This window comes from Felis catus, chromosome D4, assembly GCF_018350175.1.
Source record: "Felis catus isolate Fca126 chromosome D4, F.catus_Fca126_mat1.0, whole genome shotgun sequence".
Taxonomy (NCBI): domain Eukaryota; kingdom Metazoa; phylum Chordata; class Mammalia; order Carnivora; family Felidae; genus Felis; species Felis catus.
Genome location: NC_058380.1, coordinates 11,209,308 through 11,225,690, shown reverse-complemented (window position 1 = coordinate 11,225,690; position 16,383 = coordinate 11,209,308). Strand labels below are relative to the sequence as shown.

Below are 16,383 nucleotides of genomic sequence, written 5' to 3'. Positions count from 1 at the left end.
TTAGCGTCTGCTTTTTTTTTTTTTAATTTAAAAAAGATTTAAAATGTTTTCATTGTCATTGACATCTAATAGCGTTCACTTTTAAAATGTAAATAAGCCCCCCCACGTTTTCTGCCCAGGAGCTTGGCCCTCACCTCATGGTGCAGTTTCCTTGCCTCTGATCATTCTGTCGATGACGAAAGATGGTTTGGACAGTGGTGGGAAGGGTGAAGATCTTTCAAGGAGGAAGAGAGTTGTAGAGATGGAATGGGGCCTCCATGGCCTCCTCTTCTCCTTTTTTGCCGAGTGCACAGATTATGCGTGTCCTGACAAATACACAGGAAGCCACAAGAAAGGAAATCCTGGTCCCTTTACATGAAACATGAATTTGGGCATCTGTGATTTGAATCCTTGACATCAAGGGCATAACTGGATATGAAGGCCAGTCATGGTTGTCCAACAGGAAGGTGATCGTTTATCTGCAACGCAATTTATTATTTCTCTCTTGTCATGTCTTTCCATTGCTCTACTGAGATTGTTCTCCTGGAATATTCTCTGGGGTCTGAGCGCATCCACTGACCTGAACAAACTCTGTCATTGGGCTTTCTTCCAGAGTTTGCTTTGTAGCAGATGGTTACTCCCACTTCTGATAGTCACATGAAACACACTCACTAAGAGAATCGTTTTGATCTCTTTACTGCAATAAATTTTGTACTTAAAATAAGGACCACTAATAGACATTCACTGCTTTCTTAAAAACATATGTCCTCTGAAGCAAGCTTGCCTCAAGGACATGGGGATTACCCCAAACAAATCCCACCTTTGAGAGGCCCAACAATTAAGCCCCACTGCAACTCAGAACAAAAGTGTTCCGTGGTGCTTCGTAAGATTCACCGGCCACCCCTGGGAGATTTACTCAAGGAGGCATACACTGCATCCCCTCGTCTTCCTTAAGTATGTGGTGAAATGAATGGTGATGGGTGGAGAACCACGATTCCCTGGATGGCAAGGGAGGCCTGTAGGCTATAAGAGTGCGGGGAAGAGGCAAACTCCCACCACAGTCTTCCCTCCTTCCCTCCTCCCAAATGGGAATGGTAGACTCACCCATCGAGGAAGGGGAATCCTCAGAGGTGCTGGCTCTTCAGTATTTTAATCTTGTAACATCTCTCTTGAGTAGCAACTTTAAGTACTCCCCCATCCCCCCCAGAAGATGTGCATCACGAGGTCGGTTATAGTAACTATGCTGCATCTTACGCATATCCAAGATGCAGCAGGTGTATATTTGAACTCTCCACTCCAAAACTCCTTTTACTGGTAAGTCTACCCATACCTTAAGTATTCTACATAAACACACGGTCTTTGGTGAGGTATCTCCCCAGCTTCCCTATATTGCAGGGCACATCCTAGGCATGAAAAGACATGAAAAGACGATAAGGATGTGGGTATATAATGCATACACCATGTTCTATAATTTTCCATGACAGGTTAGGCTGATTCACATACCAGATGGGCTGTCAACTGCATGAGCCACGTCCACCGATAAAGACTGTGGCCAGTTGAGGTGGAAAAGGCATCTGCTAAGCTCTGCTGCCTCTGGCAACCTCTTGCTGTTTGTAACTGTTGAAGGGCCAGGAACTGATTTACGGGCAGTTACGTCATTTCGAAAGGTGCACGATTTTCTCAGGCCCTTCTCCACTCGGGAAAGGAAATGTCCTCCAGGCAGGTGTCTGAGATGTCAGTGTCCATGTGCTCCGAGAGCACCCAGTGCACGATCAAATAATAAAACGGAGTCACCTGTTTTGTCGCTACTAGATCCCCCAGGTGCTTTTCAGCTTCCACGCACCTGCCATGGCAGATGGATATGGCTGTCAAAGTAAATCCCATGCCTTATACTGACCCACAGTTGGCCAATCAGAAGTCAGCACACCATTGGCCCCGTCATTGCCTGTATTATCTGCAGAGACCGCTGGCTCAGAACAGCCAACTGTCAGCCCAATGTGCCACCATGGGGCCAACCATCAATCTGAGACTTCCCGTGTAGAAAGCCTTCAGGTCATGTCCAAGGCCTTCAGTCTGAAACGTCACACAAAACGATCTGTTCCGTGAGTACTTTGGATATAGGCTGTACCTTGGATCAGTAAGATTTCATACATGGTCTCATTTTAATAATGGCTGCCTGCCATTCTCAAGGTCAGCTAATAAACCCAAGAATCACAAATGAGGCAAAACAATTTTTTTGTTCTAAGGGACTGGCTGACACCTGGCAGGATATTTAGAATCGTGGTCTCCTCCCTGTAAATGCCTCCTTGGCGTGTATCCACACACATTTCCAAACACCCCATGGGTAAGTAGTGGCACTGCCCTGGTTGGGAACCACTGGATCATCCACACTATCGCTCATCATTGTTCTGGAGGCACATGGTGTGGCAAGTAAACCCCTCAATATTAGCCGAGTAGAAGAGGGGGCCCTCATATTTGCCACACTCCATCCACAGCATCTTCTATGACTGCCTCCTGGGGTCCCCACAAAATTCTTGGACCTCTCCAGTCGTTCATTCTTCCGAAAGACTGGTGGCTGGAGATTCACCTTTAAGACAGAGAGACCAGGGATTTCCTGTCTTTAACGTCTCCTAAGGGTAAGGCAAGAGCAGATGCATATATAGTTCTGCAAGAGAAGCTTGGATTCTATGCAGAGTGGAAAGAACATCCCGGCAATGTGAAACTGAGCAGGTTTCCAGAGGGAAAGGCTGTGTCCTAGGGTCACTACACGACCTCCTCCTTGGCAACCTAGCTGAGAGAAAGCTCTGTAAAAACAGGTGGCCGTGCAGTTGCTTCTTTCCATAGCTGGGCCCAGACCCATGCCCCGCCTGGTATTTATAACGCGGTGTCTCCCTCGACCTCCCTCGTCCATGCCTTCCTCCCACCGGACCCAAGGCCAGCCTCCCCTCCAGCCACCCTACCTCTCCACTCTTAGTCTTCATTCCGCTACACCGACCCCTGGTGAAACTACATAAATGGTTAGAAGTCCCGGGAAGCCCCACTTTTTGGGAAACCCCTCAAGTGCCGCGGGTCTTGTCAGCTCAGAGTCCACCTTGCTGTGTTTCCCAAAGCGTGTTGCTTGTACCTCTACCCTAACATTCACATCCTCCTGTTCCTAAGTTACAAACTCCCGGGAGCGGGAATCATGTTTTGTACATCTCGCTGCACCAAAAACAGGACTCTCTATAAAGTAGTTGTTCAATCGGTATTTGCTGAATGAATGAATGAATGAATGAATGAATGAATACCTGGGCTGTGCCAGACACATATGCTAGAAATAAAAAAAACCCCAGAATTTGTAAATGAGGATTTACATTTGAACCTCGAAGTTAGAGATGGTCAAAAATTCAGCAACTTGAGAAAAAGTACCTATTTTCTGACCTAGGAGGTAAGCCTAATAATGCATCCAAGGTGTGTTGACCCACACAGAGCCGCGCAGTGAATACATGGCCGACACAGGCATCCGCTTAAAGCCAGTGAGAAGCGAAGCTTTAAGGCAAATTGCGCTCGTCGCTGACAAATATCATAACTTTAGAACCTCTGCTCCAAGCCACCCTCCATTATTACGGAATGAAGATACTTAACGATGAAATGCCGGTTGCCAATTTATTTTTCTGCTGACTCCCGAAGGGCAGTTTTGAGCAATTTGCCCTTTCTGGTTCCATCTATGTAATTTAATGAAAGCCAGCCCTTGGGAGTGTTCTGAAAGACAGACTTAGCAAAGTGTGACCAATATGGTGAAACAAACAAGCAAAAATCCACAATCCGTGCAAAAGGTTGAAATAAGGAATTTCTTTTTTATTGGCTACTAAGTGTCCCAGCGACTTTCTGACAGAAGCAGAGATAGAAAGTGGAAACAAATCCCTTACTGGGAACATCTCCCTGCTTGCACGAGTCTTGACTACAGCAACAACACATTGCTTAACAGTCAAAGCGCATCACGTCATCTGTGCTGACGGCGGGGTAAGTGACAGTGCTGTTCCCAAGGAAGCAAAACATATGCAAACAGGTCCCACGCACCACACCGAGTGTCCTGGCTGAGTACAGACGGAGGCTGCTAGGGCCGCAATATCCTGCTCCTGGGCAAAGAAAGCCAGTTGTGACCTTCTGGTTTCCATCAGGGGCCCCCCACCCCTCATCAGGCCCATAACCACCACCCAGTAAGTACTCTATTCCCTACTTTTACGCCATCACATTGTCTCCTTCTACAGCCGCTGTAAGATGTGAACTATGTCCAAACGATTGCATTAAAATAGACCCTTATAAGATAACAGAGACAGAGAGAAAGTCAGAGAGACAGTGGACATGGTGGTATTCTGTCTTCCCAGGAGGAATTAATGTAAACCCCCGTGTCACCGTACATGATGGCGTCAAGGGAGCGCTGGTGGGACCGTAGGCACTCATTTGCAGAGTCCTGCCAAGAAACCGCTCTCCACCTGCACGAGGATTGGCTGAGTTGGAAAGAACGCAGCCAGCTTAATAGCGAAAATAATATTTACAAAATAAGAGAGGAAAACACCCTTTTGATATGCTTCACTGGAAGTGTGCCATTGTGATCTGCAGAATGCTCTGGAAGGCGTGAGAGAACTCGGCTTGGGGACTCCGGGGGGATGGGAGGGTGGGGGAAGGGGACATACGGTGGCTTGTGGGCATGAGGTGCGCTATGAGGGGCTCAACCTTCCCCCCACGGGAGACCTGACCCAGGATGAAGAGCCAAGCCCTCCACCACGCCGAGGAGAGTCTTCTGAGCTCCGCCCAGGGGCACCTGTGCCTTCGGGTCAGTTCAGTTCTGGCACTGCGCTCTGACCATGATTTCAGCACCTTTCCACACCGGACAGCAACGGCGCACAGATGCCAGGATGGACACCTTCCCAGCCCGCTAACTCTTTTCTCAAAAGGTGAGGTTCCTTTGCATGCTAAAATATGGATACCAAATGATAGTGCAGCTTTAACAGACAACGGAAGCCCCTGTTGCATTTGGAGGAACTGAGCCAAACCCAAACAAAACACATTTTTTTCTCCTCCCCCCCGCCCCTCCCCCCCATAAACATATTATCTTTTTTTTTCCCCGAAGTCGTAAAAGGCACAAACAGGTAGCAAGAAGGCGTGGGTGAAGTATGTCCCGCCAAGCGCTCTCTTTTGGCCCTCGTCACTGATCTTTCCTCCACTCAGGTGATGACTGTGGGGCCCCTCCGGCCGGTTCTCTCATGAATCTGGGAGATTTTCAGCGCAATGGCTATGAGAGGGCTCAGCACTGCCTGGAAAAGGAGGAAAAACAGTCTGTGAACAACTCACATCAGTCACAGGAGGGCTGCTGTGATTGGTTTCTGTCGCAAGCGTCTGGATTCAAGTATGATTTGTAGCTTATAGGCAGAGTCAGTAGCTGGCGCGACACCTGTTTGCCAGGCCCTGGTTCCTCTTCCATAAAAGGAGAGTGGAGGGAGTAGGGCGGGGACCCTGGGGAGGAGACGGTCTCCAGAGTCTTGTCCCGGCCCCCCAAAATGCTGATCTCAGACGCGAACCTACCACCCCAGCTCCCAGAGCATTGGGGCATTTCATGAACAGAACTCTGTGAATTGAGGAAGTTCAGAAAACGCCACAGTCTTCCTCTGCTACACTCCCCGCCCCTGACACCATGTACACCCCCAAAACACGTACGTGCACCAGAACTTGAGGAAAAACATTCATTCTCCAGCCTGTGACCCCAGGCCTGAAAAGCCTACTATCTTGACGTTCCAAGAGAAGAAGACCAACCCATCGGCCAGTGTCGCAGAAAGAACTGTTCATTTCTTCCCATCAAATGACACGGTGGCTCACGAGGCTCCTCAAGGTCCCCCAGAAGGAGGGTGGTTTAGAGACCTAAGCAATAGGTCCCCAGAAAGGCAAAGGACACGCAGAAGAGAATCATTTCTTGCCCTCTAGCTGCTTATCAGGTCACAGGAGTAAGGCATCGTTTCCCAGAGTGTGGGACACGTACACATACACATCGATGACACGGGAAGTTATTTTAGATGGTTCACGGACATGGCGTTACCTACAAAACGTGAGAAAGTTCCTCCGTTTTCCATTCTTCTTCAATCCTCCTAATGCATCAAGGAGAAACTCTTTAATACATTAACCAAAACAGAGCATGCCTCAGACAAGCATTACCTAGATAGAAGGCACTATCATTGCAGGTTTTATTGGATTCATTTTTGTGGTGAGCTTTTATTTATCAAGGGATACTGTTTTTTTTTTTTCATGTAGATGAAAACTTTCTATGATAAATAAGTACTGAAGTGAAAGAAAAGTAAGACCATTTCAGGACAAATACTACTACAGGGATACCAATAAAAGACACATTTGGGAAACACCGGCATAAGGGAAGAAACAAAGATACCGTGTTGAGGAGAATAAAGCCTGTCATTTTCAGAGGGGAGAGGAGAATTCTGTTACTTGCAACCCTCACCTCTTCCTGACAGAGACAGGGATGAAGGGAGCATATGTGTTCTAACCAGACAACAAGAGCACAAGCAAATGCCCAGGGCCCGAGAACAAGCACAATAGCCCAGTGTCCTCAGTGGAGTGTAGGCACAGGGTAGTCCTAAGTGACAAGTGAATAAGACTTGTTTGATTTTTTTTAAATGTTTTTAATGTTTTATTTTTGAGAGAGAGCACAAGCAGGGGAGGGTCAAAGAGAGAGGGAGACACAGAATCCGAAGCAGGCTCCGGGCTCTGAGCTGTCAGCACAGAGCCTGACGCGGGGCTCGAACTCATGGACTGTGAGATCATGACCTGAGCTGAAGTCGGACACAGACGCTTAACCGACTGTGCCACCCAGGTGCCCCGTCATAAGCACACTCCTTTATCCCCACTGCCCATTTCACCCACCCCCTACCCACCTCCCCTCTGGATCATCACTTTGTTCTCTAGTTAAGAGTCTGTTTCTTGGTTTGTCTCTCTCTCTCTCTCTCTTTTTTAAATTCTGCTTTCTCCTTTGTTTCTTAAATTCCACATATAAGCGAAACCATACAGTCTTTCTCCGACTTATTTCGCTTAGTGTAACACTCTCCAGTTCCATCCGTGTTGTTGGAAATGGCAAGATTTCACTCTTTTCTCTGCTGAGTAATATTCTCTTGTGTATATATGCCATATCTTTTTTTTTCTCCCTCAGATCTAGGGCTAGGATTAGGGCCAACATCCCGTCTATTTAAGAAAACGCAGTGAAATTGAACTTGGCACTTCAAGAACTGAAAAAGTAAGACGTACTTGACTTCACATCATTGCGAGGGTCGAGATCAAAAACTTTGAACTCCACATCTTTAAGTGATGGCATCCACTGGCAAGGTGATAGGGAAGCACAGTTTTAACCAATGCTATAAACATTGCCACATTCTCTTAACTGATTTCCACCGAACTGGGAGACAAACCAACCTAAGCTTTCTGTTTCTGTAAAACATCCTGGATGAGGTCACCAGCACAGGAGCTGTGACTAGTACATCACTTTCTAATCTGCTCACCTACCTGAGCCTCTAACGAGTGGATTATGTGCTTATCAGGAATCAGTTAAGTTTGTTCCTAAATAAGTTAATACCTGTTACGCTTGTTGTTCAGAATATGCAATTATTAAACTGTATGCAAACCAGTGAGATGTGAGTATACACAGGAAGAGTTCTTTCTATGAAAATTAAGTTGAATGTTTTGGAAAGAGTTCGGTAACAGGAATGAGCTAATCCTGCGAAATTAATGTGAGGGAGATACAGCGCAACACTAGGGAAGAATAGAAAGTGTGCAGAATGGTAAGACAGGGTCTTATGCTAAGAGGAAAATGATTTCACTCACGTGTGGAATTTGAGAAACACAACAGATAACATAGGGGAAGGGAAGGAAAAATAAAATTAAAAAAAAAAAAGAGGGAGGCAAACCATAAGAGACTCTATAATTCAGAGAACAAACTGAGGGCTGCTGGAGGGGAGGTGAATGGAGGGATGGGTTAAATGGGTGATGGGAATTAAGGAAGGCACTTTCGGGAATGAGGACTGGGTGTCATATGTACAAGGTGAATCATTGGGTTCTACTCTCCCGAAGCCAAGATTACACTGGATGTCAATTAACTTGAATTTAAATTTTAAAAAATGTACAAAACACTTTCTTCAGATTGCTCCCCAAGTGTGTTTAAATTCCCGCTAGCTGTAAACAAATTAAAGGCAAACATTACTGATGAATAATGAGTGGGAATCTTCTTAAGAAAGATAATCACACCAGCACAGAGTGTGCTCATGTTCAAAGAAAAGGTCTGAGATCACTATTAAAATATTGAACAATAAATATATACTTTGGTGTTTTGGGCTAAAAATACAATGGTCAAGATGTGCGCTTAGTTACTTCTTTTAACTCTTTCTAGACTCATGAACCAAGCACTTGTCCCTCACTTTGATCATGTCAGAGAAAAAGGCTTCAGTGGCACTTATGCATAAGGAAAGGAAAGAAATACAATTTTGGAGACTCCAAATGAGGAAGACCTTGAGCATGGGGGCCCCCAACGGGAGCAGAGAGCTCCAGGCCAACACAGCACAGAAGCTGTGAAGTTATCTACCCTCAAGGGACTGTGAGGGTTTGGAAAGAAGGACATTAGTGATGATCACCATGGACTGAACACTACTGAGGTCTTTTCACCCATTTTTCAGCAACCCGGAAAGTCTTCAGATGTTTGTATGACCCTACAGAGTTCTGGGACAGGTCCCTAAAAATGCCCAAGATTAAAATGTGGAATGGTTGCTTCAAGTCATAAATTAAGGATCATAGGGCAATGTCTTTTTTTCTTGCCTGAGTGTATAAAGTAAATATATATGTTCTAGAATAATTGGTCATGCCATGCGGGCAGGAATTTTGTTTAACTCAGGGCTTTTCAGAAGAGTGCTCGCTACTTAGGAGGTATTCAATGGATATCAGCGGCTATATCAGCTTGGTAAAAAGAAGATGATGAGGCAGACAGAGACTTTCTGTGACCATCATGCAGGGTGCCCTGGGCAAGTGGAAGGGGCACTGGACGTTTGCTGTCATGGTTTTCTTCAGAAATCACAGCTTTTATACATGTGAACCCCAAACGCTTCTATCATCCCCCATGCATCACGAAAAAGAGGGGAGGGGTGTCTGGGTGGCTCAGTCGGTTGAGCGTCCGACTTCGGCTCAGGTCATGATCTCCCAGTCTGTGAGTTTGAGCCCCACGTCGGGCTCTGGGCTGACAGCTCGGAGCCTGGAGCCTGCTTCGGATTCTGTGTCTCCCTCTCTCTCTGCCCCTCCCTGGCTCATGCTCTGTCTCTCTGTCAAAAATAAACATTAAAAAAAAATAAAAAGAAAAAGAGTGAAGGGAGATTAATTTTCCTGAGACAATGGGAAAGGCCCTGAGAATGAATAGTGAGCCAAGGAGTTAAAAATTAGAAGCCTACGCATGTGAGATTTCCGAGGTAGCACGAGAGGCAGAGAGGAACATGAGTTTTGAGATCTTCTTGTCACAGATGAGGAAACACAGAGAGTAGCCAGGTTGGGCCCAGGGTCACACGTCTGTTTGGTGGCTGAGCAAAGAACATAGTGATGCCTCCTTGACGGCTCTTTCCATTCCACAATCCTGAACACGAGGAACGACCAGGAAAACAGACTGGATGAAAGGGGCGAAGTGGGAGGGATGACGGAACAGTGGGGTCGTCACCCACTGCACTGGACAAGTCCCAGCTCAGTTGAGCGGTCAGACGGAACGGACCGGCCGTCTGCACTGACCAAGAGCAGGAGGGACAGTAAGAAGAAGAGTGTTTCTGGTTAAGTGAATGCGTTAGAAGGTCCGAGGTGACTCTTCATGAATAAAGGGACTAAGCTCATACAGCCTTTAATCGATGAGAAATATAAAATCTTTGTTTTTTCTCGGAAGTGCTTGACATAGTTTTTCTACGCTCAAGAGCAAGAAGGAGTGAGTACTTCTCTTGCTGCAAATGGATGGCAATGTATCCATCCAACAGCACTCTCAGTGTGGCTCCAATGTCTTCCTCCATCTTGGACGGTTGGGAGAGATATTTCCTACCATCTTTAGTTAATAAGCCTACTGGGCTGCAGAGGGAATTGGAGGCTGTCCCTACTTAAAATTTGGATGCTTTGTTTATCGTGGGTTTTAATTACGTTGATTTTGATTTTTTTGAGTTTATTTATTTTGAGAGAGAGAAAGAACACGTGTGTATGAGTGGGGGAGGGGGGGGGAGAGAGAGAGAGAGAGAGAGAGAGAGAGAGAGAGGGAGAGGGAGAGAAAGAATCCCAAGTAGGCTCCAGGCAGAGCCTGACTCAGGGCCAGATCTCACCAACCTGTGAGATCAAAAACCCACAATCAAAAGTTGGCTGCTTAACCAATTGAGCCGCTAAGGCACCCCAGCGCTGATGTTGATTTTTAAAAATATTGCATTGCAATATTTATTTTGATTGCTGAGTTTTGGGTGCCTTTTTAAATTGTGCATCTAGCTAACCTCACCCTAAGCCCTGTCCTGTATTAGGCTGTAACCTGTTCGTGCTCCCTGGAGGGACAGAGTGGGTTTTTCCTTTCACTTTTTCTCCCATCTCCTCCTCCTTTATGTTGCTGTGGTGGTGGTTTTGATCCATATGCATGTAAATTAGGGCCACAAAAACAAACCCCTAACCAATAGACAGGAGAAGTGTAAATGATCCGGATGTAACAAGACTCAAAGTAAATAGTTAACTGATTTTTTTTTATTTTGGAAAAAAAAAATACATCACTTATGAAGTCAGATTTGTAAGAATTTGTGGAGGGAACCTTGCGCTGGACCTGTCTTGAAGGAGGAACATGACTTTCGTGGTCAGGGAGGTGTCGGTGTGGGGAGGATGGGGGGTGGAGGGAGGGGATAACGGCACTTTTTTGAGTTCCTGGTCGGGAGCAGGTACTACAACCCAGGAAAATGCAGCTTCCTGACCAACAGAAGATACGGACCCTCTACAGTCAATAAGATAGGAACTGGTAACAAATGCCACCTGCTCCTGATTCTTAGAGGCCGCTGGCATCCCCGCTCCTGCTGATCTGCCTGCCCCCCACCCCTGACTTCAGGCCAACATTTCGTTTTAGTCCACATGCTGTGGGCTTGGTTTAAGGCAGTGGTTCTCAAACCTGAGCGTGCATCAGAATCCGGGGAGGGTCTGTGAACGTGTAGACTGCTGGTCCCCTCCCCGAGCTCCAGAGCCAGGTGGTCTGAGGAAAGGCCCAAGAATGTGCATTTCTAACAAGTTGCAGGTAATGCTGCTGCTCGGGGCCCACACTTTGCCAACTGCTGCTCCAAGGTGCTGATTACTGGGCCTGCCGAATTCTTTGCTCCAGCTCGGTTTTCTTTTCTTTTCTTTTTTTTTTTTTAAATGTCTTTAAAATTCTTTTATTTTAGAGAGATAGCAGAAGCAGGGGAGAGGGGCTGAGGAAGAGAGACAGAGAATCTCAAGCAGGCTCCACGCTCAACGTGGAGCCTGACGTGGGGCTCGATCCCACGACCCTTGGGTCATGACTTAAGCTGAAATCAAGAGTCAGACTTCCAGCCAACTGAACCTCCCAGGCGCCCCTCAAAGTTTGGTGTTCTTGTTCACATCACACAATTCCACGTTCTGCCACAGCTGACCAGACCAGGAGCGGGTCCCTGACTCACAGTCGGCCATCAAAGGCTGGTCAGCAACCTTCCAGATAACAGGGGACAAAACCCAGCTGATCAGAGATTCTTTCCCTCGGGGATTAAACTGATAGGTAATGAAAGAATGAGGCAGTTACCAGTGGGAGCGAAATTAACCCCGAGGTTAGAATTAATTAGCCACGAGGGTATAAGGCGCCATGGTTATGCCAAGGCAGGGACTCTGGGAAAGATGACAAAGAATTAAAAGAAAGAAACCAGGAAAAATAAAGATTAAAGACAACAGAGGAAAATAATAAAGAGTGGGCAGAAAGAAAAAAAAAAAAAGCCCAGTGTGAATCCCAGTAATCTCTAAAGGAAAGATCCATTAACTCCCACCAGGGGGCCTGGATCTATTACTTTGTTCAAGGTCTGGCCTCCAGGACCTGGCCCTGTGACAGGACTCACCCTTGGATTTCTTGAGCTAACCCTTGGTCTCTGGGTGCTCTAAAATAAATCAAACTTTTAAAACAAACGAAAACAAAATCACTTTGATCAAATAAACTCACCCAACTTGTTTCTCTTGGGTCATTTTGAGGGACCAGCATTGCCCAGCTTTCTACCACCAGCGAGAAAAAAAAGTTGTTGTTGTTTTTTTCCCTTAGAAAACAACACTTCTGGCCAACCAAAATTAATTTCCTCACCAGATCAGCTCATGGCTGCACCAGCCTCTCCCACCAAATCTCTCCCAAGGCTGGGCTGGAAGTGCTCTTTGGTGGGTCTTTGTCTCTCTCTCCCATGTGCAAGCAGCTACCAGTCCCACGGATCGTATTTGCACAGTGGCTCCCCGACCCCCCACTCCCCACTCACCCCATCGCTCCCTCTTCTGCCACCCCTGGCTTGCAGGAAGCTGCTGACTGTTCTCAGCCTCACCACCCCGAGCTTTAGGGACTCGGACTCGTTCACCTGACGCCCTGATGTACAAGTCTCCGATGATCCCTCCGAGACCATTCTCAGCCCCTCTTGGCATGGCTGTTAGGCTCTGGGTGGCTGGGTCTCACTCTCTCTGGTGGGCAGACTAACAGCCCCCCAGACGTCAGTCCTAATCCCTGGAGTCTATCAATGTGACCTCAGGTGGGGTGGCGGGGTGGGGGGAAGGTTCTTTCCAGATGTGAGTAAGCTAAAGATCTTGAGATGGGGAGATTGTCCAGCTGGGCCCTAAATGCAATCGCTGCTGTCCTCAGAAGAGGGAGGCAGATGGAGATCACACACAGGCACACAGAGGAGCTGAGACAAGTCGCAGCCCGCGGGTGGGGGGGATACAGCCACAAGGCAGACGTGGTTCCAGCTGCCAAAAGACGGAGGGGGCAAGGAAGGTTCTCTCCCGGAGCCTCCCGAGGGAGTGCGACGCCCCGATCACAGAATGCCAGCCTCCTGAACCAGGAGAGATCCATTTCCGTTGTTTGAAGCCACCCAGTCTCTGGGACTGAGTTAAAGCAGCCACAGCAAATGACTGCACCCTTCCTTTTCGGGAGCCCTCCTCAATCGGCTGCCTCTCCTTGTCTCACACCTTTGCACCTCTGAAACTGTGACCCCTCAGCCTGAGGCAGCCCACCCACCCCTCTTTCTTTCTCCACGTCTGCCTGGGGTGAGCTGACCATGGTGCAATCTCACCCATCCCTCGAGGCCGCCTTGCCGAGACCTTCTGACAATCCTACCCTGCCCGGCGAGGCTCCCTCCATTTTCCAGACTGCTCCCTTGCTTCTCGGCTGATTCCTTTTTGCCTCGATTTACGGGAGTTTGTAGAGTTGTTTGCCTTCCTCTCTCTCCCTCTACGCACTTCAAGTAAATTCTAAGCCACTAGAAGGCAAAGCTTTTCTTACGTATGTCTGTTTCCCTCATGGTATGTGTCTTGCCCATTAGAGACGCTAAAACAAACAAACAAACAAAAAACAAATGGCGGGTTTGGGAAATGATGTGATGAGGTGAGCTTTCCAGCATTTAATGTGTGGATGATCTGAGAAACCTTGTGTCTGGCAGCCTCTTCATCAGGAAGCTTCACTAGGAAGAGACGAAACTGTCCATCCATTCCCCCATAGCCTCCTCCTCAACCCAAAGGAGAGTCCAGCCTTCATGTTTCTTTCTTTTTTAATTCGTTTAATGTTTGTTTATTTTTGAGAGAGAGAGAGAGCAGGGAAGGGGCAGAGAGAGAGGGGAGACACAGAGTCCCAAGCAGGCTCCAGGCTCTGCGCTGTCAGCACACAGCCTGACGCGGGGCTCAAACCCACAAACGGTGAGATCGTGACCTGAGCCGAAGTCCAACGCTTAACCGACTGAGCCACCCAGGCACCCCCAGGCTTCGTATTTCTTAAGCCAGGAACCCCTCTTTGCTCGGGAAGAGTTAATAGGTTCTTGAGGGATTCTAATTAGCACCAAGTACCAAGATGATGCTAGGGCTGGGGTGAAGGCTTCAAAAGAAAGCTGTCCAGTCTGGGAAGACAGTAAGGGGAAAGGACTCTGCATTCTGGAAATGGTGACGGTGTGGGCCCTGTTGGATGCAACAACACTGAGGAGGACAGTGGGCAGTGGCAAGGGCCACTGGGGAAAAGAGCCTGTGCCCTTGCCCAGAGCAGTGCCTCAGAGAGTGGGGACGACCCACAGAGAGCTGAGAGCTCCGCCGATCACAGAAGCCTGCACTCTCCCCAGGAAAGCGTGCACCCTCTCCGTGCCTCCGTCCCTTCTGCGTGGTCTTAGATGCTTCGGAAAAGGGAGGGAGCCTCAAATGGCCGTTAGAGTATACGGGACTCACGCTCTGCTCTGTGAAGCTACTGAGTTTCCTGCCAACTCAGAGAGGGCTGACCAAGTTGGAGATCGTCTGTTCCGTGCAATACAAGGACAATGGGACATTCCTTGTATCTCAGGAGTTGTGCAGCCAGCCATGCCTGTGAGGATTATAAACTTGGAGTCATCCTCTGACTTTGTTTCCAAAACATCCCAGCACTGGAAAAGTTTCTGATTCCACTGCCCTTTAAATCCTGAACACTCACGGGGCGCCTGCGGGGGGCTCAGTGGCTTAAGGGTCCGACGCTTGATTTCAACTCAGGTCATGATCTCACGGTTCCTGCGTTCGGCGCTCACAGCACAGAGCCTGGTTGGGATTCTCTCTCTCCCCCTCTCGCTCTCCGCCCCTCCCCTGCTTACGTACGCACTCTCTCTCTCTCAAAATAAATAAACACACACAAAAAAATATATCCAGAATACACACAATGTAACAGAGAGAGAGCCAAGGACAGGGATCTGTAACCCTCAAGGCCGGTTTGTAAGGGCTCCTGCCCAAAGGTGTGAGCGGGGAGGGAAATCTGTCCCAAGCCCATCTCAGGAGACGGCAAGGGGCCACATCTTCCCAGGGAAAGGGGCGCCCCTGTCTTCCCACAAAGATGCTATCCATGCCAGGCGGGGAGGAGAAAGCCTCTTCACCCTACCCACTCTCACAGATGGTTTTTCCAGTTTGTACGAGGGTGCCCTCTAAGACACCACCTGGGTTACAATAGCCCAGATTTTAGGTCAGAAGGATGACTGGCTACTTTAAACCCATTTGGGAGGGGCATCGAGAAGAGGAATTATTACTGAAGATAAAATCAAATACGCTTTGGCTAATAAAAATTAAGCAAAAATGCCAAACGCTGCCAACATTCTGCTCTTTATTATAATCCGTACGAGGGCCCTGACTTTAATTCCTCTTTCGTCTGACACATCCACCTGTCTTGATCCACAACAGAACTAAAATTAGCCAAATGGAGACTGTGGAAAATGACTACATAAATCTGAATTTTGAGCCCCACCCCGAGTGAACCATCTATCTTGTCAACATCACGGGCCAGGCCTCCGCAGAATCTCTCTTCTGAGGGAGAGCGAGAGCCACCCCAAGACAGACGCTGACGAAACACTCCCCAAGAAGTTCACTGGAAGCAAGAACTAAACCAGCACTTTGGGACCGCAGTGACAAGCCTGGTTAGAAACCACCGTGGCCAGGCAGGCCCAGCCTCCTCCTCCAACCCCTCCACTCTCACCGTTGATTTGGGACTTGAGGAGGTGAAAGGGAGTTCCTAGGCTACAGATCCAAAGTAAAACAGAAGAGTCACAAAGACGGTTTTCTTAGTTGTTCAAATGTGAGCTCCATTTGGCTCCACACTTGGAAGAATCCCATGGAGATTGGGGGGTGGGGGTGCGGGGAGGAGAAAGCAACACCACTGGCCAGCATTTGTGGACATCGCTGCCAGGCATCAGGCAGAGTCCCATTGCCCCGTCATTATCCTGTGGTGCAAACACAAACCAACCTGCAAGATGTGACAGCTCACGTTTTGTAGAACTGCCCCCCCCACCCGTCACTCCTTCCCTCTCCTCTCCCTTTCTAGCCTCCTTTCTGTCACCGAAAACATCATGAGAGGATGTGAAAGGAATGACTAGTTGGTTCATTCACATCACCATGATTTCTGCCCACCCTCCTCAAGCGTCCCTACTGTGTCTTCCACAGTTCTCTTCGTCGGGTATATTCACGACAGACCTCCATGGTCTCCTTGATGTGGAACACACTTGCCCGCATAGAGGGAAACTACAGTTGCCCACTCGGCTATCACCACTCACGGAATCGTTAGCAGAAATCCGACCACACGATGGAAAGCAGGGGTTAAAAAAAAGCAGCACTGTCCCATTGGTGTTGCTCAAAGGACTCTCCTTGTAAGCA

The 16,383-nt window shown here is 48.0% G+C and overlaps 1 protein-coding gene across 4 annotated transcripts in view; it reads right to left on the bottom strand.

Annotated features, from left to right (window-relative positions):
• Nucleotides 1–3,795: 3,795 nt before the first annotated feature.
• The window catches only part of PGM5 (phosphoglucomutase 5), a 184,761-nt gene continuing 172,173 nt past the window's right edge, over nucleotides 3,796–16,383 (bottom strand). For all 4 annotated transcript variants that reach the window (XM_045043402.1, XM_011288248.4, XM_045043403.1 and 1 more), the window contains one exon: nucleotides 3,796–5,276. In XM_045043402.1, the coding sequence (XP_044899337.1) occupies nucleotides 5,187–5,276 (90 nt within the window). In that variant the 3' untranslated portion in view covers nucleotides 3,796–5,186. The remainder of the gene's footprint in view (nucleotides 5,277–16,383) is intronic.